Source organism: Centroberyx affinis, unplaced genomic scaffold (assembly GCF_046629955.1).
Source record: "Centroberyx affinis isolate AG114_WGS23_722 - 3 ecotype Tasmania unplaced genomic scaffold, CSIRO-AGI_Caff_v1 ptg005489l_1, whole genome shotgun sequence".
In the NCBI taxonomy this organism is placed as follows: domain Eukaryota; kingdom Metazoa; phylum Chordata; class Actinopteri; order Beryciformes; family Berycidae; genus Centroberyx; species Centroberyx affinis.
Window position 1 is genome coordinate 62,372 of NW_027282754.1, and position 22,586 is coordinate 84,957.

Below are 22,586 nucleotides of genomic sequence, written 5' to 3' on the forward strand. Positions count from 1 at the left end.
AGGGAAAGTTCTATGTCTTGGTATGAAGATATATGTGCGTCTGTATGGATATATTGTTAATCAAATAATAAAAATAATAGTAATGATGTGTCATTGTTGCAGTAAGTCATTATAATTAACAATGTATTATATTTCTAACACACTTCATTAAAAATGCCAGTGTTACAGAAAAAAAACAAGATTAAAACACAACATCAAAGCACATGTCTATGCCTGTAGTGTTTAAACACAAATCTATTTTTAGCATTGTTGAAATCCACCACAATAATGCAAGTCTGCCAGTAAATACATATTTCATCCCTCCAGTTTTGCATGCTGTGTGAGCCATCTGCTGGTCATACACTTTTTGCATTTGTGAAATCATTGATACGGATACAAAGGAGTATCAAAACTGCTTGTCAGAAGAAGTGGGATTCGGACCCACGCCTCAGTTTAGAGACCGGAAATCCTGGTGTGGAGGGGAAGCAAGTGCAAGAAGAAGAAAATATACGGTGTGAACTTTGTGATTCCAAATTTTTCTGACACCCTGTATAAAACCCCCTTTTTTTACTGCTTGGGGCTGTTATTTTATTTTTATTTTTGCACAGTGATAAAAGATAAAAATCAAAGTTAGAAAATATGATAAAAGCGCAAAAACAAGAACAGCAACTTACTTGATTTTGCCGGTGAGAAAACAAAAATCAAGATTATGCACAAAGAAACAACTGGCTTGCATACCAGAGTGTAAATGACAACAGAACACAATGTGGTGGAAAACAGTAGGACAAGAAAAAGATCCATAAAATGACATGGGAAATAAAAATAAAATGGTATAACAGCTTATCAAGAGTGAAGCAAGTGGAGTTCAGAATCTGTACAAAATGGCAGCTCTAGAAAGAAGCCAGATATCCACGAGAATAGGAAAGATACACTGACTGAATACTTTTAATGTGGACAAGACACTGATGGCTTTATTTTATAAATCCTTTATTGAATCTATTTTAACCTTTTGTTTAATTTCTTTGTATGGGAACCTTACAGTGCAAAACAAAAATCGTGGCCAGCTCTGACCACCCACTCTTGGAGGAATTCGTTCTTCTCCCCTCTGGGCGGAGATACAGGTCCCCCAGGGTAAAAAGCAATAGGTTTAAATTTTCCTTTGCTCCAAGTGCAATAAATACGCTTAATTTGCACTAAACCTTGACTGCACTGCTCAGCAGCACTTTATTATGGCTACCGTTCCTATGGTTTGATACTTTTAATGAACAGATACATTTTTGGTTGTTTGCTGTAACTGTTGTGATTAATGTCCCATGTCCTCTTGTATGTTGTGTTTGTGTTTTTGCCCTCTACTGCAAATCAAATTTCCCCTCGAGGGACAATAAAGATCTGAACTGAACGCCACCAAACAACAAAATGGGCAGAGAAAAGCAAGGTACATCACTAATCACTGTTTTTTTTTTTTTTTTAACAGTGTTCAAGTGCTTAAAGGTGGATTTTTCCTTTCAAATTGTCTAGTGTGACCGAGTGTTTAAGGTAAATCATATTAGAGTGCACTACTACTGCTGCATTTTTACTCCATCCCCAAGCGGAATTACTTAGGAAATTCAAATTTTCCCATTTTCAATCATCAAAAGTATTGTTTTCATAGGCAGTCCAATGAGAAACAATTTTATTGCATAATATTCAGTTCATCTTCACATTAAAGGATATGGCTAGTGTTTTTAAAATACATTTATTATTGTCAACAAATCTTATGAAAATAACAAAATCAACAACGCGTTTGCTTTACTCCTGTCACTTTCTGACTTCCCACGTTCCGTTTTTAGCCGTCAACCCGGAAGTCATTGGCTCCAACTGTAAGCTAAAAACCTTGAAATCCAGCTCACAAAGACATAGTTTCCATTTTAAAAATCACTAACTGTTACCATGAAAAGTCAGGCTGTTGTAGTTATTACCAAATCAAATTCAAATGGGAACAAATTCTTCATTACACCGGAGACTATTTTCTGTGCTACAGAACTACTTTCCTGAGATCACAAAGTGTTTACAGCCGGCTTATTAAGTTGTTTGAGGAAAAAGTGGTCCGGCCCGGTGCATCATGATGATGAAATATGCTGCAGAGCAGCAGCATGGCTCTGTGACGGGTTTTTAATCATTTTTTTAATACAATGGAGTTCTATGGCTGCTGGGACATGGCTGCATTGGGCACCGGCTACATGGACAAGACTTGTTGGCAAAAATCGGGGTGCAGTGGCAGCTGCACCACTTACATAGGACAGGTGCATGATGGGGAGTTTGTCAGAATACAGAGAGAAAAATGTGTCGTGGCCCTCATAATGTGTGATGTGATACTGATGAAGTGTCATTACAAATCATATGGTAAAGTTGGGAAAAGTGACTCCTTAAAAACTCTTTAAAATGACTTTAGGCCTAAAAGTTTGGACAGAGACCTATCAAAAAATAATCTAGGGATTATCCTGTCTCCTTGCAGATTAGAGGCCATGTTTTGTTCTGGAGTGGCTCAACTAATTTGTTTTTTTAATAAACACCATTAGTTAAAATTAGCCTGGGACAAGTCTAGGGGTACTTTAAATAATTTCTGCAAAATGTTTGCTTTTGATCTGGACTGCACTTGATTCCCGTCTGTGAAATGGGTCTAATAGGTTTGTTGCAAGTTTGTTGCAGTTTGTTCTACAAATTGGTCATTCAAAGAACAATTTGAAATGATCACTGGCTGACAGCAGATGACTGGTCGTACTGAGCAACTCCCTGTGTGAATGTGAATATAAATGTAGGAGTGTGAAACAGGGGTTGCTAGGAAATGCTCAGAAAAATTGTAGGGAGGTTAGAGTTTTTTGCCTATTAAAAAAAAAAGACATAAGCATCCTGTAATGTGTGAGATAACATGGGTTTATTCTATAGGGTCATGAAGGTTTCCCTCCTCCAACTCATTAGAGAAAACCCAACCTGAGATACAGAGAACTAGGACTTGCTGATGAAAACAACCTCTTTGTTTCCTCTAATTCATTTTACCAAACAACTAAAAGTCACTCTTTAAAACTTGCTCAGCTTAATAGCCACATTACTTAATCAGTCTACAATGCAGACTGATTTAACAGAAAAATATCACTGTTCTGCATGTCTCTCACAGTTATGCAAAGTAGAACTCTTCAAGCAACAGCCCAAACAGAGCTTTACCGGAACATCTACGTCTGTCTGATTTGAAAAATTTCAACTTCTATCTTAACTTCTTCTTAAATATTGCACACCATCTCCATGAAACAATATAAATATAATGTAAGCATCTATGTTTTTGTTTGTGACCCCCTTCCCACCTGGCATTAACACGCATCCTGGGTGATATTCAAATAGGGGAAAAAAAACACATAAATGTACCCAAGACACACTGAAGAACTGATCATCCAAACCACCTCTGGAGGTCTCTGGACACATTTGGCCATATTAACAACAAAGTCTGAATGCAGTGGAGGAACTAAATGCAGTAAATGCAGGAACTAAATCTTAGTGTACAGAAACAAGGAAACACAAATCAAACAGGTGTCAGGCAGCTTGGACAGTAACATACTTGTCAAAAATGGATCGTCAGGACACTGGTGGATGGGGAACAAGCGAGATGAGATGTTTACTGCCAAAGGCCCGGTACATGGTCTGCACAAGCAATGCAAAGAACACCACAAAGGGCAATGCAAGGGGTATTTCTCGCATTCTGACATGGCAAAAAGAGTAGTCCGAATTTTGTAACCTGACTAATGCATGTTCCAATGTCATGTGTTTCAAATAGACGCGCTAAATGAACAACCACACACATCCAGAAACATTGGAAATGCCTCTCTTCATGCAAGTTCCACATGGGCAAAACGAGAGATTAAAATTCCCCTTTACATTCACAACCTATTTAAAGGACGTATGTATATTGCATCTTCTTTTCAGCGTTGTCTTTTAGCAGTGATTGATAATGGATAAAAGTATACATAACTCTACAGTAGGCATTTTTTAAATACCCCACTCAGTGGGACTGGCTCCAGGTTAGTGGCTTTGCTGCCCCCATGTGGATAAGCGGTGTATAACCTCAGACTGGTTTGGTTTGCCTGTACTATGAGCTGGTTTATGTGCCTGCCTTGTGTTAACTATAAACCAGGCTTAAGTATTAAGTGTTTTGACAAGGTGAAGAGAGGTACGATTTCAATGTGTAGAGGCATTTTAATGTCGGGTGCAAATGTAACCTGGCAAAATCATATCTAGAAATGCATGTTGAAGCCAGGTGTTCAGGAGGATTTTATGTCTCTAGAGTCACTTCACGTCTTCCTCCTCTTCTGGCCTCCGCCCTCTCCGTCCGATGACCCGTCGTGATACTCCTCTGTCCGGCTCGCATCCGTCCAGCTGCGAGGAGGGAGTGTTTCCGGGAAGCTCTGCCCGGGCCCCAGCACCTGTCTGACAGTCACGTTCACCCTGGAGCTCTCCATGTACCTGGAGCACACCGTCCAGTCCTCCTCGGACACCGGCCCCACTCTCTCCTCCTCCTGGGCGTGCGTCTCTAGAGCCGGGCGGCAGGGGTTTTCCCGGGGCGCCGGCAGGACGCGCGGCACGGCGTGGTAGAGGAGGCGGCTGGGGCCCGACATCACCATCACGTCCCCGCTGTGCATGTACATGGCGGTGGCGGGGTCCTCTCTCCGGGTGCCGCCGAGGAGGAAGATGGCCGACTGCCCGAAACTAGCGGTCAAAGCAAGACGCGTTCGTTACATTCGTTTTCAGCGGTTAAGGAAAAAGAACAATTCTACAATGCTTTTATTTTATGTAATGATTTTTATGTAAAAATCCAACCTTATCTATAATTAATCAAAATTTTATCGAAATCGCAATATGGCCTACTGCAATTTTCACATCACAGGAGCCGCAATATTTGTTAAAGGTGAAATGTGTCAAAATACCATTTTAAATGAAATATTGTGGTGCTGCAGAGATGTCCTGGCCTACACATCATATTCTACAGACTTAAGAAAACATCTTTGTTTGGTACAGATCCCCGCAAAAATCACACCATCATCATTTGAATACGTTTTTCAATGAAAATGAGAATAATGATGTAAAAATTATCATTCCCTCTAATATCGCAAATCATATCGAAATTGCAATATCAGTCAAAATAATCGCAATTAGATATTTTTTCAAAATCGTTCAGTCCTAATGTTGGTCTTGTTCACAGTTATTGATTGGAGTGTCCTATACCATAATGACAACATATTAATTTCCTAAAGTGATTAGTATTTTCCTTTTCACACCCAACTGATAATTTGTTTTTGACACATTATGTGATTGGAATTGTGTCTTATCAATATAACATACACAACACACAACAAAAACGTATGAAAATGATTATGGTGTGATTTTTGCGGGGATCTGTACCAAACAAAGATGTTTTCTTAAGTCTGTAGAATATGATGTGTAGGCCAGGACATCTCTGCAGCACCACAATATTTCATTTAAAATGCTATTTTGACACACATTTTGCGGTTAACAAATATTGCGCCTCCTGTGATTTGAAAATTGCAGTAGGCCATATTGCGATTTCGATAAAATTTTGATTAATTGTTCAGCCCTAACCAACATCTCTCTCCCAGAGAAATAAACCATTTGTAGAAGTGTTATTCATGTTAACTGTACACATCAAATATTAATTACAGTGTCCTATACTACCTACATAACATATTAGGTTAGACAGATCGGGACAATGTTGGCCTTTTATTAAAAATCTGATACGGTCCAGTATAGCCCACCTCTGATATGATGGAGGTTCCCTCTCTGACCACAGCTAGTCAATATGTTTTTATTATCATGTCACACTGAATATCAACACAAAACATCAATCCAAAAATAAGTGCATCGGCCTCAAAAACACACATCTGTCTAACCCTGTATCATATTAGAATTCTTTCCTCTCAGCGGTTTTGGCTTCAGGACTGTTCCCCTCCTCTCACCTGAACGACAGCAGCGGCCGCGTGTGATCCAGCTCGGACTCGTCCACGTGGATTCCCAGTGAGGAGTCGGAGCGGTAGTAATTTAGGATTCCCGCCTCCGCGTCGAAGCCCGGGAACCCGCAGGCGGCTGCTATGTGGCAGGACAACGCGTGCAGCTCGCTCGGGAAAGGCGTGTGGTGATTTGCCGAGTACGTCTATGAACGGGAACAACATTAAACAAATAGAATGAAGGAAGAGAATGAAGAATAGAATGAAGGAAGAGACAGAGGCCTTTTCCTTCAAATGCAATGGAAATGATTTATCCATCTCTGCTGAATGCAATGTGTCGCCATACAGACACTCAGTCCCACCTCCTCTCATTCCTGTAGTGTTTGGGAAAGTACAATGCACATAATGTGCATCTTTAAAATTAATTTAGTCTCATATTCACTCTAAATATCATTGATAAATAATTGATAAAATAAAATACAAAACATATTATTATTATCATCATCGTTCTCGTCGTCATCATCATCATCGTCATCATCATGGTGGAACCTAAAACCTTTCCCCTAGAGCAGTGATTCTCAACCTTTTTCATATCAAAGACCCCTAATGTAGTCCACATTAGGGCCACGGACCCCCATTTGATGAGATTTTGTCTCTTGAATTCTTTATTGTTAGATATGATTTTGTCCAGAATTCCATGACTATCTGTATTGTAGGTAGAGAGATAACAGAGGAACTATGATCCAAATAGTCATTCTTCTACATTCTCTAATTGTGTTAACTTCTTGTAAATTAAATAATGGTGAAGTTTAACAATTCATCAACTTGCTGGGGACCCCCTGGAACCTTCTCAAGGACCCTTGGTGGTCCCCGGACCCCACGTTGAGAACCGTTGCCCTAGAGGATCAATGAAGTGCAATCTTATCTTATCTTATTATGGATTTCAATGGAGAGCTTTAGTGTCCCTGTTCTAAATGCTGTTTCAAAGGTTTTTTCACCCATTGATGAGATTTTGTCTCTCAGACCCAACTCCAATTCCAACTCCAATTCTATGACTGTCTGTATTGTAGGTAGAGAGATAACAGAGAAACTATGATCAAAACAGTCGTTCTTCTACATTCTCTAATGGTGTTAACTTCTTGTAAATGAACAACAATAATTGATCAGTTTGCTGGGGACTCCCTCAAGGACCTCTGGTGGTCCCCGGACCCCACGTTGAGAACCACTGCCTTAGACCACCGAGTCACCAAGACATCCCAGTAAAATGTATTTTGTGTGCATAGAAATGTATTTACCATTATAAATACTGGTATTGTGCATTGACTTGCCTGGCAGCATCCTATTAGACAACGAGGTGGGGTGTTTACCTTGGTGTTCCAGTTATAATGATAGCCCAGGGTGACCCAGCGAAGCCGCTCCAGCAGTGTCTTGGGTTCCCTCTTACCGGAAGGAGGTAACCTGTAGGGATCCAAACAGAGAGGGCAGTTAGAGAGATGCCGGTGGTAACAGGTTCAAATTCCCAGGGCAGCTGGGAAAACTGGGGTGGAAGAAGTGACGCTTTCCCCAACCTCAATAACAAATCGTGAATTTATTCTCCAGCCGTGGCCAACAGTGCAAGACTTGGGGAAAGTTGACTGACACCTGTGAGCTGTCCAGTACACAGAGTAAATTCTTAATGAGAGCTAGAGAAAGAGAGCATGAATAGAACACCCTGTGATCCAGCTGACTGTTGTATTAATGCTCATACTGCGAATATTTCACTAAAATACAGTACAGGCCAAAAGTTTGGACACACCTTCTCATTCAATGCGTTTTCTTTATTTTCATGACTATTTACATTGTAGATTCTCACTGAAGGCATCAAAACTATGAATGAACACATGTGGAGTTATGTACTTAACAAAAAAAGGTGAAATAACTGAAAACATGTTTTATATTCTAGTTTCTTCAAAATAGCCACCCTTTGCTCTGATTACTGCTTTGCACACTCTTGGCATTCTCTCGATGAGCTTCAAGAGGTAGTCACCTGAAATGGTTTCCACTTCACAGGTGTGCCTTATCAGGATTAATTAGTGGAATTTCTTGCTTTATCAATGGGGTTGGGACCATCAGTTGTGTTGTGCAGAAGTGAGGTTAATACACAGCCGACAGCCCTATTGGACAACTGTTAAAATTCATATTATGGCAAGAACCAATCAGCTAACTAAAGAAAAACGAGTGGCCATCATTACTTTAAGAAATGAAGGTCAGTCAGTCCGGAAAATTGCCAAAACTTTAAATGTGTCCCCAAGTGGAGTCGCAAAAACCATCAAGCGCTACAACAAAACTGGCACACATGAGGACCGAGCCAGGAAAGGAAGACCAAGAGTCACCTCTGCTTCTGAGGATAAGTTCATCCGAGTCACCAGCCTCAGAAATCGCAAGTTAACAGCAGCTCAGATCAGAGACCAGATGAATGCCACACAGAGTTCTAGCAGCAGACCCATCTCTAGAACAACTGTTAAGAGGAGACTGCGTGAATCAGACCTTCATGGTCAAATAGCTGCTAGGAAACCACTGCTAAGGAGAGGCAACAAGCAGAAGAGATTTGTTTGGGCCAAGAAACACAAGGAATGGACATTAGACCAGTGGAAATCTGTGCTTTGGTCTGATGAGTCCAAATTTGAGATCTTTGGTTCCAACCGCTGTGTCTTTGTGAGACGCAGAAAAGGTGAACGGATGGATTCCACATGCCTGGTTCCCACTGTGAAGCATGGAGGAGGAGGTGTGATGGTGTGGGGGTGTTTTGCTGGTGACACTGTTGGGGATTTATTCAAAATTGAAGGCACACTGAACCAGCATGGCTACCACAGCATCCTGCAGCGACATGCCATCCAATCTGGTTTGCGTTTAGTTGGACGATCATTTATTTTTCAACAGGACAATGACCCCAAACACACCTCCAGGCTGTGTAAGGGCTATTTGACCAAGAAGGAGAGTGATGGAGTGCTGCGGCAGATGACCTGGCCTCCACAGTCACCGGACCTGAACCCAATTGAGATGGTTTGGGGTGAGCTGGACCGCAGAGTGAAGGCAAAGGGGCCAACAAGTGCTAAACACCTCTGGGAACTCCTTCAAGACTGTTGGAAAACCATTTCAGGTGACTACCTCTTGAAGCTCATCGAGAGAATGCCAAGAGTGTGCAAAGCAGTAATCAGAGCAAAGGGTGGCTATTTTGAAGAAACTAGAATATAAAACATGTTTTCAGTTATTTCACCTTTTTTTGTTAAGTACATAACTCCACATGTGTTCATTCATAGTTTTGATGCCTTCAGTGAGAATCTACAATGTAAATAGTCATGAAAATAAAGAAAACGCATTGAATGAGAAGGTGTGTCCAAACTTTTGGCCTGTACTGTATGCTGGTAGGTGACAGAATATTCCATAATACAGGCTTTGCATCACAAATCATCAAGCAATCATGGCTTGCACCATCATGGAGAACCATTGGAGAATTGCTCTGTGTGCAAATAATGTCTAAATATATAACAACCAGACTACAAAAGCAGACATAGGCTACCTGAAAACGGCTGATGTGGTGTGGGTAAAGGTGTAGGTAATGTTAGTAAAAGTGAATATTCTGATAAGGTATATTTGCTTTCAAATGTAGGCTACTGTGACACAGCACATTGTCTCGTTTTCAGCCAAAACACTCTGAGTTGTAGCTTGAGAAGAGTCAGCTCAGTTAACCTGAACAAACTGCTGGTTTTTGGCTTTGTTAGCTAGCTAGCTAGCCAACATGATAATTTAGAAAAGTAAGCAATATTAATGTTAACATGCAACTACTATCCACTACTAATGCTAGCTTCTACTAGATATGTTAGCTAGTGCACAAATCAGATGTGTTTGCAAGAACACAGTGATTATCAGTTCCCAGTGAAGAACAGCACAGAAACTAACCATGTCTTTTTCATACTGTTGCAACAGCTGAGTCGTAAATTTAGAAACGCAGGGTGGGTTACACCAACATCTTCGATTACTTTTGTTGATTATTGCTGAAATCTTACTTTAAATCATTTAAATTCAGGTTGAAGTCATTCATCTTAGATTAAGATTAGATTACTACACTAGGGTAACATTTCAATTGTGCAACACAGGCCTGTTTTTAAATTTAGGTTATTCAAGTTGAGGACCTCCAATATGGCCGCCAGAGGTCGTCACATCAACGGAAAACACTACTGAAAATGCTTTAAGGCATGACCAACTGCAGTGCACTGGCCCAGGTTTTGGTTAGAGTTGTTCCGATACCGATACCAGTATGGGAAATGCCTCCGATACAGCCTAAAATGCTGGATCCGGTATCGGCGAGTACGCGAGTCTATGCAGATATCACGTAATTTATTAGCCCCGAAAAAAATCAACTTTAAAGTAGTTTCACCCAGATAAAATGGCCGTTTTCCCGGAAATCTATACTTATATAATAAATGTATATTGTTACTGTACTATTTAAAATTTTAAATGTCTTTTATTTTACTAAATTGTGGCTGCACTTTTTAAAGGAATTGTTATTTATTCCTAGATGTATTTATTTATGCTCTTTTTCAGTTATGACTGACTGTCAAACTAGATAATAAAGTTCTATGTCATTCATTTTCTGTATGTATTTGTTCATGTTTTCCAAAGAGTTTAACCTGAGCCAGGCCATACAACAATTAGTAGTATACAGCTGTTAAAAAATAATAATAATATATATATATATTTTTGGACACACTGGTTTCGGATCGGTACTCGGTATCGGCCGATACGCAAGTTCAGGTATCGGAATCGGTATCGGGAAGGAAAAAATGGTATCGGAACATCTCTAGTTTTGGTTCTCTAAGTGAATACTGTGAGATAAAACCAGTCCAATCTATGTGAGATCTGTCAGAGTGAAGGGGCAATAGAAGGGCGGTATCACCTGAGGGCCTCTGCACTCTTGCCCCAGATGTCCTCGGTGTCGGTGGGCGCCATGTGCATGTCCAGGTTACAGACGTTGGGTTTCTGAGGGTAGCTCTTCAGACACTGCCTGACCCAGAAGGGCTGGGAGCCCAGCAGGAAGGGGTTGGAGATGAAGATGAACCCTGAACAGCAGAATACAGGACAGTACCGGGTTATGGAACGGCATATTGAAACATCTTGAACAGGGTTAGAAACATAATTGGTTGCCAATATATCTAGCTGATATTGTAAGTTAGAGATGGGATCTGGTCCGGTCAGTGTCGTCCACCTGGTATAATGCAGTGTGATTGATTACAAGCCATTACACTGGTTGTCTAAGGTAAGTTTTTTGTATTATTATTAATAAATTATGAATAATAATAAACATTATTTCCATAGCAGTTTTCAAAACACAGCTAAAACAAACAGAAGAAAAAATTATTCAGCACTGAAATAAAATACAATAAAAAAAATACAAAATACAGTAAAATAAGGGGAGGACTATAATAAACAGTGTGGTAGATACAACACAATTAAATAAGCAGTACCAGAATAAAAGAATAAAAACATCAATAACATAAAATTACAAACGCTGTTTCCAAAGCTTTTCCACCTCGACAAGAAAAAAATCTGAAACACTGAATACTTGGAATTCTATGGTTAAAATTGATATAAATATACTTAAAATAAAATGTATGCATAAAAATGTATTTACCATTAAATATCAATATCAGTTGAACCCTACTTTCAACAGTCTATTAGAGAGGCTTTTTCACCCAAAGAATACAAATCTGGAGGAAACACTGAATTTTTGTGGTTTTTTTTTTTTTTTTTTTTTGTAATTTTTGGGGTATTTTGTTTGTCATTTTTTGGGCATGAAAATGGTTAAATCGATCAGCAGAAAATATCGGTATCGGCCTTCAAAAACCCATAATGATCAAACCTTACTTCTTACAAATTATAAATGAGAATGTTGTATTGATGTTCATGTTCGCTTTCAACCAGATCTGGGTTTCTCTATTGATTAAAATATTGTATACAGTATTAGTCTGAGAACTCTGATGTCACATTTTGTCCATTCTGATAATCTTGGTACAAAGACACTGTTCAGAGGCTGAGACCTTATAAGACCTGATGGGGTGTGTTTACCTGGGTAGCCCTGCAGACCAAAGGCTTTCCAGTCTCTGACAGGCCGCAGTCCAACCCTCCTGGCCTCCACGTCACTCACTGCAGCAGGATCCAGTTTAGCAGAAACTACCTGTCAGTCACCACACAGACACACACACTGGAAGTTTCACTAACTTTCATTTTATGTGTAAACCAGTTACATAAGATAAAATGAGAATTTACTGAGCCCTGTGGAAATTAGGCCACTGCAGCAGCAAATAGTAATAGGATTCAGCAGGGCAAAGCAAATAGTAGAAATACTGTAGTAATAAAACAATAAAAGCAATAAAGTAGGATAGAAATATGCTGCTGACAATTCCAACAAGTACACTATAAATGTGGAAACTATGGGAAAGAAACGGCGTACTAAGATTTATGATAACATTTCCAGTTGCTAGTTACAGATGTTACTAATTGTTTACTTATAGTAAGTATGCATTACTAATTCAAATTGTAGGGACAGGCATTTTCTGCTGCTATTGTGTGCTTAAATTCTCTTTTTCCTGGCTGAAATAAAGTTCCATCTAATCTTATCAATTGCATGGATGAATTGATTAGATTCATCAGTTCACTGAATTGACTGAATCTGCAACTGCATCTGTCAACAGCATGTCACAGAATCTAGACAGACATCATTCAAAGGTATCAGGTAAAAATGATAGCCTGATAATCATTACATGTGGCTATCCATAAACAGTGGTGGAAGAAGTACTCAGATATTTTACTTAAGTAAAAGTAGAAATACCACAGTATAAAAATACTCTGTTACAAGTAAAAGTCCTGCATTCAAAATGTTACTTAAATAAAAGTACAAATGTATTAGCATCAAAATTTACTTAAAGCAACAAAAGTAAAAGTACTCATTATGCAGAATGGCCCATTTCAGAATAATACAGTATATATTATATTATTGAATTATAATTATTGATGCATTAATGTGTAAGCATCACTTTAATGTTGCAGCTGGAAAAGGTGGGGCTGATTTCCACTACTGTATATACTGCTGGGTAGCTTACAGTAAACTATAATAATACATCACAATTTATTAGTTGATTAAATTTTGTATGAACCTGCAAAGTAACTAGTAACTTAAGTTATCAAATAAAGGTAGTGGAGTAAAAAGTACAATATTTCCCTCTGAAATGTAGTGGAGTAGAAGTATAAAGTAGCATAAAATGGAAATACTCAAGTACAAGTACCTCAAAATTGTACTTAAGTACAGTATTCGAGTAAATGTACTTAGTTACTTTCCACCTCTGTCCAAAAGTGAATAATGGGTCTAATGCATGAAAATTGCCGTGGCTCAGCAAAGGTCAACGGGCCTCGTTCCCCGTTGCGCTTGCGCAGTTGGTCCCACATCTGACTACATCAGGCTGTCACTCACTTTTAAACCTCATTTTTGTATGAAAATCGGGCACGTGCACGCTTCATACCAGCATGGACTCTTGTTTGGATTGTAAACTACAAGAGCATCGCATTAGAATTGAATTTTGAAATGCGTAACGATAGTTGGGGGTGATTTTACTACCACAAAATACAGGGTAGTCTACAGAGGTAGCAAGTGTCAGATTGTAAAAACACTATCTAGTCTGCAGAGCTACCACACACCCAAGCCTCTTTTTCCTTTTATATAGTTAAACATATTCCCTCACCTTTTCGCTGCATAAACCTTTCGAGAAGTCAATGACATCGCTGAAGTCAGGGGGAGGGTTTCTTCGCTTGTAAAACTTGAATAATTTCCTAAATGCATCTTCTCCATGCTCCACCATGGAGGCTGCCATCTTGGCCATCACTAAACTGACCTTTCAACTCAAGCATATCGTGACAGAGGAACGCGTCTATAATGTCACGTATTTCAACCTGACCTCAAATAATATATATGAACACAATTTTCAAAATACAACAACACATTTTTCTTACGCCTAAAATAGCAAACCGACATATTTTTCCATGTCGCCATGTCCCAGTTTGCATCACGTGATAAAAGTCATAGGTCAGTGGCCAAGGACGAAACATGGCGTCGACTAAGAGAATCTTCGAGGTGTTTGTGTCTAAAGTACCATGGACTTTAGCAAGCAGTAAGTTGAAATTTAATTTTCAAGCACCGTTCCTATTAGAGGCTACGTGGGACACGGGACTGTAGGCCATAACTTACATTTTTACACCGCTGTATGCTAAAAGTGTAGCCTTGACATTACTGCCATAGCCACCTAGGTTAGCTAACTAGCCCCGCTACGTGCCTGTGTGGAGCATTAACGTTACCTTAAAAAATGCGGTGTAGAGAGACCGTCTTGCTGTCGCCAAACTCTGTTAAAAAATCTGAAATTTTAATGTTTTCTTGCTTATCGACAAGCATACATACCCGGTACAACCCGGTTTCTGAATAATAAGGGGACCATTTTAAAATCGGCATGCACACAATGTAATAAGTAGCACATATATCAATTGAATTTCAATTTGGTTGTCGTCTCTCCCACAGTCTTCTGAGATAAAGTAGCTAGCGCAGAGTGGGAGCAAATTCTAAAAAAACAACACATTTTACTGAAATACAGTGCTGCTTGGTGGATTATTTATATATGCTGATTTTCCTAGAAGACCCCAATGATTTATGAAAGGTTATAAGCAAGGAACCATCAAACCATCAAATTGCCATATTTTTTCCATGGGGCTTTGGAATGCAATATTGGTGCCTAGCCAACTCGTGACTTGTACCCATCACTCAGTGTCATTTTCCTTTTTCAGAGGAGATGAAGGAGTACTTTGGACAGTTTGGCCTTGTGAAGAAGTGTGTACTGCCTTTTGTAAGTTCTCACAGTATTAGAATGATTTTTAAAAAAATCAAATATTTGGTTTGTGTGTGACTGTGTTTTCTGTCCTGCTAGGATAAGGACACGGGCTTCCACAGAGGGTTCTGCTGGATCGGATACTCAACAGAGGAAGGCCTGAACAATGCGCTTCAGAAAGACCCACACGTACTGGAGGGAGCCAGGGTAAATGTCTTCAAACAAGACTGATCATATCTGTTTTTTTGCTAGTTGTGGTCTTTTTAAGACTTGATGGACATGTAGACTTTTGATTTGTGAGATAGAGATGAGATGAAACGAATGATTCCTGTCCTGATTGGGTCGTTGGCAGCAGCAAAAAGGAATAGGATACAGCAAAGAATAAAAAAAGAAAATAAGATAAAAAGAAAATGGAATAGAAGCACACAAATAGAATGTAAAGTAGCCAACAAAACAGCAGAAATAATAAACACAATAGAGCAATAAAATAACCAATTATGGGGCTTTATAAACATATCCTGCTGACAATTTCAATATGCTTTGTATTTGTTAGAAATATGGGTGAGGGGGATGGATTACTAACCAGTATGGATGAAGTTACAGTTGTTACTGCAGTTGCTTATAATAGTCCATTCACCCACAGTATATTACTTCCAGTAATGTTATTTGTGCATTAATCTAATCTCTGTTGCCACAGTAGTAAAATAAATTAACTTCAGTCATCTAATTCCACTTATGGTAGTCCAAGTTGTAAGCATTGTACTTCTAAATCAGCTTCATAGTATTGTGCTCACTCAAATTTGGTTATCATCATATCATATTATTAAGTGGAAATGTATGAATGAAAAGTATGCCAATGCGTATGAATCTAAAATAATAATAATAATAATAATAATAATAACCTTTATTTGTATTGCACCTTTCATACATAACATGCAGCTCAAAGTAATTTACATCAATAGAAGGCAGATAAAAGACAGATAAAAAGATAAAATTCATATATATTTGCATATATTCATATGCAAAATGCATTGCATTAAAAGAATCAAATCAAGGAAAATAGAAAGATAAAAGAACACAACAAATTCTCCCACTTTTAGATGCACATTGTGAGTGAACCCATATGTTTTTCTGTAATTTTCTTTTCCCCTGTCCTTCCTGATTCTACTCTTGATCTGATATTTACGTCAGATCTCACTGCCTAAGGCAGACGAGAATCGTAGCTTCTCCTCTTGGTCAAAAATAAGCAACATACTTAAAAAATAAATGTATGCAGAATGGAATAAGGGAGAAATTTAAAAAAATATTGTGATATATGCACTGTATACAGATGGATTTACCCTCTTCTTTCCTTTCAGCTCCAGGTTCAGAGGAACAGGAGGGCGTTTCCAGGGCCGAGGTTAAACAAATACAGCGAAGAAGACTGAAGCCGTGTGTGAATCGCTGTGTGTATGAGAGAGAAAATGATCCACTATTATGTCGTCGTTCTCGGGTCCAGATTCACTAAGATTCCACTAATCCACCGAGGCTGGCACCCTTTCTGCCCTAAAGCCCCTGTATAATTGGAGCGTTCTCTGATCTGATGTGAGCGTCTCAGATGGAAGCCACTCTGCTCTTCCCTGTGCAAACCTTTACTGAATCTGGGCCTGAGTGTCACTGTCAGCTGTATAAGGCGACAGTCCTTCTTACTTGTAATGGTGATGATTGTCTTTGTATTTATTGTCATTGGTGTTTTACTGCTGCATCTCCTATCACCATCCTGCCACACACTGTCAACAGTGGTCGGACAATACACACTTCATAGGTAGATGTATTTAATGTCGTTTACCTATTCAAACAGCTGTGGCAAATTTCCCAACATATGGCAATAAAACATTTTGTTTTCATGTCTCTTGCTTCAGTGATTCTCAACCTTTTTTCATATAAATGACTCCTAATTTAGTCCACATTAGAGCCGCAGACCCCCATTTATGAGATATTTCCTCTAGGACCCAAATCTGAGAATTTATTTATTGTTAGATATGATTTTGTCCAGAATTCCATGACTATCTGTATTGTAGGTAGAGAGATGACAGAGAAACTATGATCAAAATAATCATTCTTCTGCATTCTTTAATTGTGTTAACTTCTTGTAAATGAAATGATAGTGAATTTAACAATTCAGCAATTTGCTGGGGACCCCCTGGAGCCCCCTCAAGGACCCCTGGTGGTCCCTGGACCCCGTGTTGAGAACCACTGCCTTACTTGTTCAATTGCATGGTACCAAGTGTTGTTGAGTTGTGGTTGGTAGATAGATACTGAAGCCTCAGTCTGAGAGGAAGATATAAACAGTGCGAGCATGAACGGTAGCTGTAATACTCACCTTTTGATACCATGAAAAGTAAACATCATCTGGAATTTTCTAGTTTTTATTGCTCTAGATCATGAAAAAAGCCAGCCTACTCATTTCTGACAATGTATTACAAATGGAAAACTAAGACGCCTTCACACCCTTCAGTTAATACTTAGTCGAGGTGCCTTTGGATAACCTGAAGGCCACAAAAACTAGCAAAATTTGAAAGGGTGGTTCGACTTTTATCCGCTGTATTCGCTCTCAGAAACCCCTGCTGACACCTTAGAAAAGTTTCCGCTTTATACACAGATGTCCCATGGGGAGAGGGATCAAATCTCAACAAAGAGCGCACAAAGCAAAAAAAAAAAAAAAACTTCAAGCACATTTACTGCCAATACCCAAGGCAACTAGAAGAAATGCTGTACTCAGAAAAAGTGCTGTTACCTTTCTATTGGAGAAAAGACTCACACTTGAAGCATTTCTGTACAGTCGAGCACACTTACAGAGCCAAAAGGAATTCTAATTTTTAGGAAACTGAGCCAGCATTAGTTCAAATGTAAAGACAAATCCCAAAATGAAAATGAGATTCATAACCATTAGCCCTTCGTATAGCCAACGAATGCATTTCATGTCATCTCACTGCCTAATTTGCATACGTAATTCAATTAACTATATTGCAATGGCAAACCCCCCACAAGAAGTATTCAACCTCATCAGACAGCAAATTGTATATACAATATAAATGCATATAGACACTACATGAGTATAATATAGGTTAATACTAGAGGTCAATACAGTGAACATGCCAAGATAAAAGCATAAAGTCACATAGTATCCAACCATATATCCTGGATAGATACTGCATTGTTCAGTTAGGCCTATCAAAGAAATTATGGTCTTGTTTCATGATTGCAAGTCTGTCTTCATTAGATAATCTTCTTACATTTTTGTGCCTATTCGGTAAATTCCATATACATAAATCCAAACACAATATCAGGGCATTTTGCATAGACAGAACTGACTCTCTATCTAAAGAGAAAACGTACAAAAATACATTAAAAACCTTTCACATATTAGAAAAAAACAATACTAGAGATAATCAGTAATTCTCAGGTATGATACAGTATATGAATACTTGACAGGAATTGTACTATTTTTCATGGGAATAACATGGCTCTACCTATTCTATTTCTATGTTCAGTTTCTCTTTTGGATGAACAGCTGACCACTGTGTGACGCGCGTTTTATACGTCATCCTGGTCGTATGGTGAGAATGAACCTGCGACGATCAAGACATGATTTTTTTTGATAATAATAAAAAACACGCCGGCCCATTATTGATGGGTGAAGTAAAAGTAATATTTGTCTTCATCGTGCATGTATTATGCAAACCTTTTTGTTAATAAAAATATCAGCGTCAATCTGGTTTAGTACTATATTAACCAGAATGCTTTGCGCGCCGTTCACGTCGAAAACGTAAACAAGGAGAGGTCGAAACAAACCCGGCGAGTGAATGACAACGCGTGTGTGGAGTGTACACATTGACAAGGTAGCCTAAACGTTTACTCCCCGTAGTGTTTTCTTTCTTTTTCTTTGTACAATTTATTCACGGTTTTTAAATGTGGATGTATTGGAAACACTGACTGTATTCTGCTGTATGGCTCGTACACGCCTGGTATAAGTGCAGCAATTGTCATTGCATAACTGACAGGCTGGTTTTTAGCTAGTCCAGAGTCCCGACACTTAAACGTTAACTTCACGCCAAACCAAATCTGGTAGTGTAATGTAATCTTGCTTACTGACAAACGTACATACCCCGTAAAACATAACGTGTGTTTATTTTTCTGAATCATTATGGACCACTCTTCAATTCGGCATACATCCGACACACCAAGCAGTATCTATTTTAAGAAAATCTCAAGTTTTTGTATTGGTTCATACTGCTCGTCCCTACAGATTAATTGCTCGCTCCCGCTCACCACGGTCTAATTTGGTGGAAGAAGTCAGTGGGAGAAACAGACGAACCAGTTGTAAAAAGTGGTAATATCATTGGCGCAATTGCCACCTGGTGTTTTTGGTGTATGCCGAATTGACAAATGGCTCTAGTTTGTTAAACGTATTAAATCCGTGCCGCATATATATATAGGCTATGTGTCCGCAAACAAGAAGACATTAAATCGCCGGATTTGTGAATGCAATTTGGCGTTACGGCCTTTGCATGCAAGAGACAATTGGAACCAATCACATCATTGTTGCTAGTAGCTAATATCATTGTGCGAGTGTGTCCATGTGGGGTTAATGTAGGCTATAAGTGGGGTTATTGTATAATTGATCAATACTACACTGGTTGTCTATGGGAAGCCCTTAACCTGAACTTATTGTAATGCGTCATTTTGATCACATTTTACTATTATCTTGGGTATAAGATATAAAAATGTGTGTTTCATGGTCTAAATGTTGCTTCAGTGACTTTTCCCCCTGCCAAGAATAAAACGGGGAGAAACACTGATTACTTGGAACTTTTTGGCGTGAAAATGGTCAAATTGATCAAATTTTGGCACAAAAGAAGGGAAGATCCACATTCTGTTTCGTATGGAACATGCCAGGGCCTTGCACAGCCCCACTGGCCTTCCCCTCACTTACGTTTTGGCCCATATGTTGCACAAGATGTGAAGGCACCGTAACCTGCGGTAGCTGAAAATCTACCATGCGGCATCAGGCCAATGAACTGAATGAATGAAATGAAGTCCCATTACTTTCACCTCCTGGAAAACAGAGTATCTTTAATGGTGACCTCATGCTGCACTAGTAGGCATAAATATAAATTCCAACCAATAAAACCATCACAGATTTTTGAACAATCCCGCCTCTCCCATCAAATAAAACTGCCTTTCTCTCCCAGACTGATATTCCATTGGTTTAGACTTTTGGAAGATCCCTCCCCACGATATGTCCCGCCCCGAAATCCTATTTCAACAGGAAATGCATCAAATCAAGAAAGTAAAGAATCCGTTTCATGGGGTCTTGAAGGGCTCTGAAGTGAACTTTTGGTGCCATGCGTGCAAATCCGCAATCCTGCAGACTTCATAGGGTTTTGTCCATAATTCATAGTTTCAGTGATGCCAATAAATGAGGACACTGGGGAAGCGTCCAAAAAATGTAAACACACCAAGCATGGCAGGTATTGGAAATATCTATCATGCAAGTGTAGTGTTTTATTCCACTTGAGCACACAGGTGTTCAGACAAATGTGTTTTGCATATGATTTCCGGTAACGCTCCATCTTCTGGGTCCACAATTTCCTAGAAAGAAACTGATAATTTCTTGGGAAGTTTCCTGGAAAGAACTATTTATTGGAAAGATAATAGAGGTAGAGGTCAATTTGGTAACCAAAGTCATTATTCATAGAATTATATACCGTAGTTATTTGTTGAATTCCTTCCTCTAATTTCTAAATTTCTATAAAACTACATTATTTCATAGTTCTGTCTTGGAAACAACAGAAGAAATTGGAGGAACTTACCAACTACCAACTACCATTGAACTCTTTCTCTATTTTCCCTATAACTAATCCATAATTTCATGGTTCGTTCCAGGAAACCTCCTAAGAAATTAACAGCTCCTTTCTAGGAAATTATTAGGAAATTGCGGACCCGGAAAATAAAGCGCTACCTGATTTCCAAGTCTGTTTTCATCCGATCAATGGAAACATGGTCAAGTAGAGGCAGCAGTGCAGTTGTATCCAAGACAGCGTTTGATGTCACGAAGCTTGTCTCTCTACAGCTTTTTATACTATTTGAAGGTGTCACACCCTCATGCACTACACTGAACTCTTAGTCCTCAGACCAGAGGCTAGACATCAATATTCCATCTGTGTCTCTGCCCTCCCGCCTCCCACAGTGCCTCTCATGGCTGGTCGGCTGCTGAAAGTCTCCTCCCTGGCCACAGCGGTGTTTGCCTCCTCTGGGTTTTACCTCTACAGCAGGCAGCTGGACCCCAGCGACCTCAGCGTCATACGCTTTGGACGAGCCGCAGCCACCGTGAGTTACTGCAGGACTTTGCCCTGTGGGTCTTCATTTGTGGGCTAACAATCTACAGTAGTAAAAATCTTGTTGAGTGACTCCAACCTAGGGCTGAATGATTTTGAAAAAAATATCTAATTCTGATTATTTTGACTGGTATTGCAATTGCGATATGATTTGTGATATTAGAGGGAATGATCATTTTTACATCATTATTCTCATTTTCATTGAAAAACGTATTGAAATGATTATGGTGTGATTTTTGCGGGGACCTGTACCAAACAAAGATGTTTTCTTAAGTCTGTAGAATATGATGTGTAGGCCAGGACATCTCTGCAGCACCACAATATTTCATTTAAAATGGTATTTTGACACACATTTCGCCTTTAACAAATATTGCGCCTCCTGCGATTTGAAAATTGCAGTAGGCCATATTGTGATTTTGATAAAATTTTGATTAATTGTTCAGCCCTACTCGAACCTAATCTTTTTTCCCCTTCAAAAGGGAATTGAAAGGAGTCATTAATGGATGACGTTTAAGGCGTTTTGTTGAGAGCAGTGGTTCTCAACATGTGGTCAGTGGACCACCAGGGGTCCTTGAGGGGGTTCCAGGGGGTCCCCAGCAAATGTTAAACTTTGCCATTATTTAATTCACTACAAGTTAACACACTGTCCAGTGAAGGTAGTGACTGCTCTCATGTGGCTTTTGTTGATAAATTCTTGGCCTAGTTCATTTAAAATTTTGCGGCGTGAAATGTAACCAAGCCAGTGCATAAATGCTACCAAAGCTCCACCTCAGCCCTTGATTTGGGACTCAAATGGCCTATAGGTTTGAAAACAGCCTTAATGATATGTCTAGACCTCTACCCCCGCATTACCTTGCCACTGTCAGTTAGCTGCTAAATAGTTTGCTGCCGGAGTGACAATACCATAGAGTCAGGGATGTAGTGGAGGGCAAACCCACCAAAACTCTGTTTAACCTCCTTTTAATTGCGGAATAATGCCTTAAAGGGCTGACACAAATTTTGATCATATGAAATTCATAGTATATCATAGTAAGTTGTATCAAACTGATGTAAGTTACATAAAGATAGGGTCTTCTAAGGAAAAGAGCATAGATTAATGGTTTTCTGAAAATATATATTTTTGTAAATATTGTCTTTTTCATTTAACACTACATCATTTAGTGCAGTATTGGTGACACTATAATAGCCAATACAATGACAATACTCTTTAAAGATGATGCAACTAATAACTGAAGCCTCATCTTAGGAAGAGGAAAAGGCTTTCATTCCAAAATACTATATATCTATTTTGATAAAAAATAAAGTGTTAGCTGAAATTTGTGGCGAAAAATACA

The 22,586-nt window shown here is 39.1% G+C and overlaps 2 protein-coding genes across 2 annotated transcripts; one reads left to right on the forward strand and one right to left on the reverse strand.

The window, feature by feature from the left end:
• Window positions 1-2,774: 2,774 nt before the first annotated feature.
• Window positions 2,775-13,879, reverse strand: alkbh1 (alkB homolog 1, histone H2A dioxygenase). The gene is made up of 6 exons (XM_071546845.1): window positions 13,742-13,879; window positions 12,072-12,180; window positions 10,903-11,065; window positions 7,334-7,424; window positions 5,979-6,172; window positions 2,775-4,713 (listed from the first exon to the last, which is right to left on the reverse strand). The coding sequence occupies exons 1-6, from the start codon at window positions 13,877-13,879 to the stop codon at window positions 4,299-4,301; spliced, it is 1,110 nt and encodes a 369-aa protein (XP_071402946.1). The 3' UTR covers window positions 2,775-4,298.
• Window positions 13,880-14,086: 207 nt separating this feature from the next.
• On the forward strand, window positions 14,087-16,762 carry slirp (SRA stem-loop interacting RNA binding protein). The gene is made up of 4 exons (XM_071546844.1): window positions 14,087-14,167; window positions 14,832-14,890; window positions 14,972-15,079; window positions 16,231-16,762. The coding sequence occupies exons 1-4, from the start codon at window positions 14,104-14,106 to the stop codon at window positions 16,297-16,299; spliced, it is 300 nt and encodes a 99-aa protein (XP_071402945.1). The 5' UTR covers window positions 14,087-14,103; the 3' UTR covers window positions 16,300-16,762.
• Window positions 16,763-22,586: the final 5,824 nt, after the last annotated feature.

Excerpts from the sequence above, each read along its gene's own strand:
- alkbh1 (XM_071546845.1), bottom strand. The coding sequence starts at position 13,879 with ATGGCCAAGATGGCAGCCTCCATGGTGGAGCATGGAGAAGATGCATTT. Across the intron at positions 12,181-13,741 it reads AAGGTTTATGCAGCGAAAAG|GTAGTTTCTGCTAAACTGGA; the intron begins GTGAGGGAATAT and ends GGTGACTGACAG. Across the intron at positions 7,425-10,902 it reads AAGAGTGCAGAGGCCCTCAG|GTTACCTCCTTCCGGTAAGA; the intron begins GTGATACCGCCC and ends GGATCCCTACAG.
- slirp (XM_071546844.1), top strand. The coding sequence starts at position 14,104 with ATGGCGTCGACTAAGAGAATCTTCGAGGTGTTTGTGTCTAAAGTACCA. Across the intron at positions 14,168-14,831 it reads ACCATGGACTTTAGCAAGCA|AGGAGATGAAGGAGTACTTT; the intron begins GTAAGTTGAAAT and ends TTCCTTTTTCAG. Across the intron at positions 15,080-16,230 it reads ACGTACTGGAGGGAGCCAGG|CTCCAGGTTCAGAGGAACAG; the intron begins GTAAATGTCTTC and ends CTTTCCTTTCAG.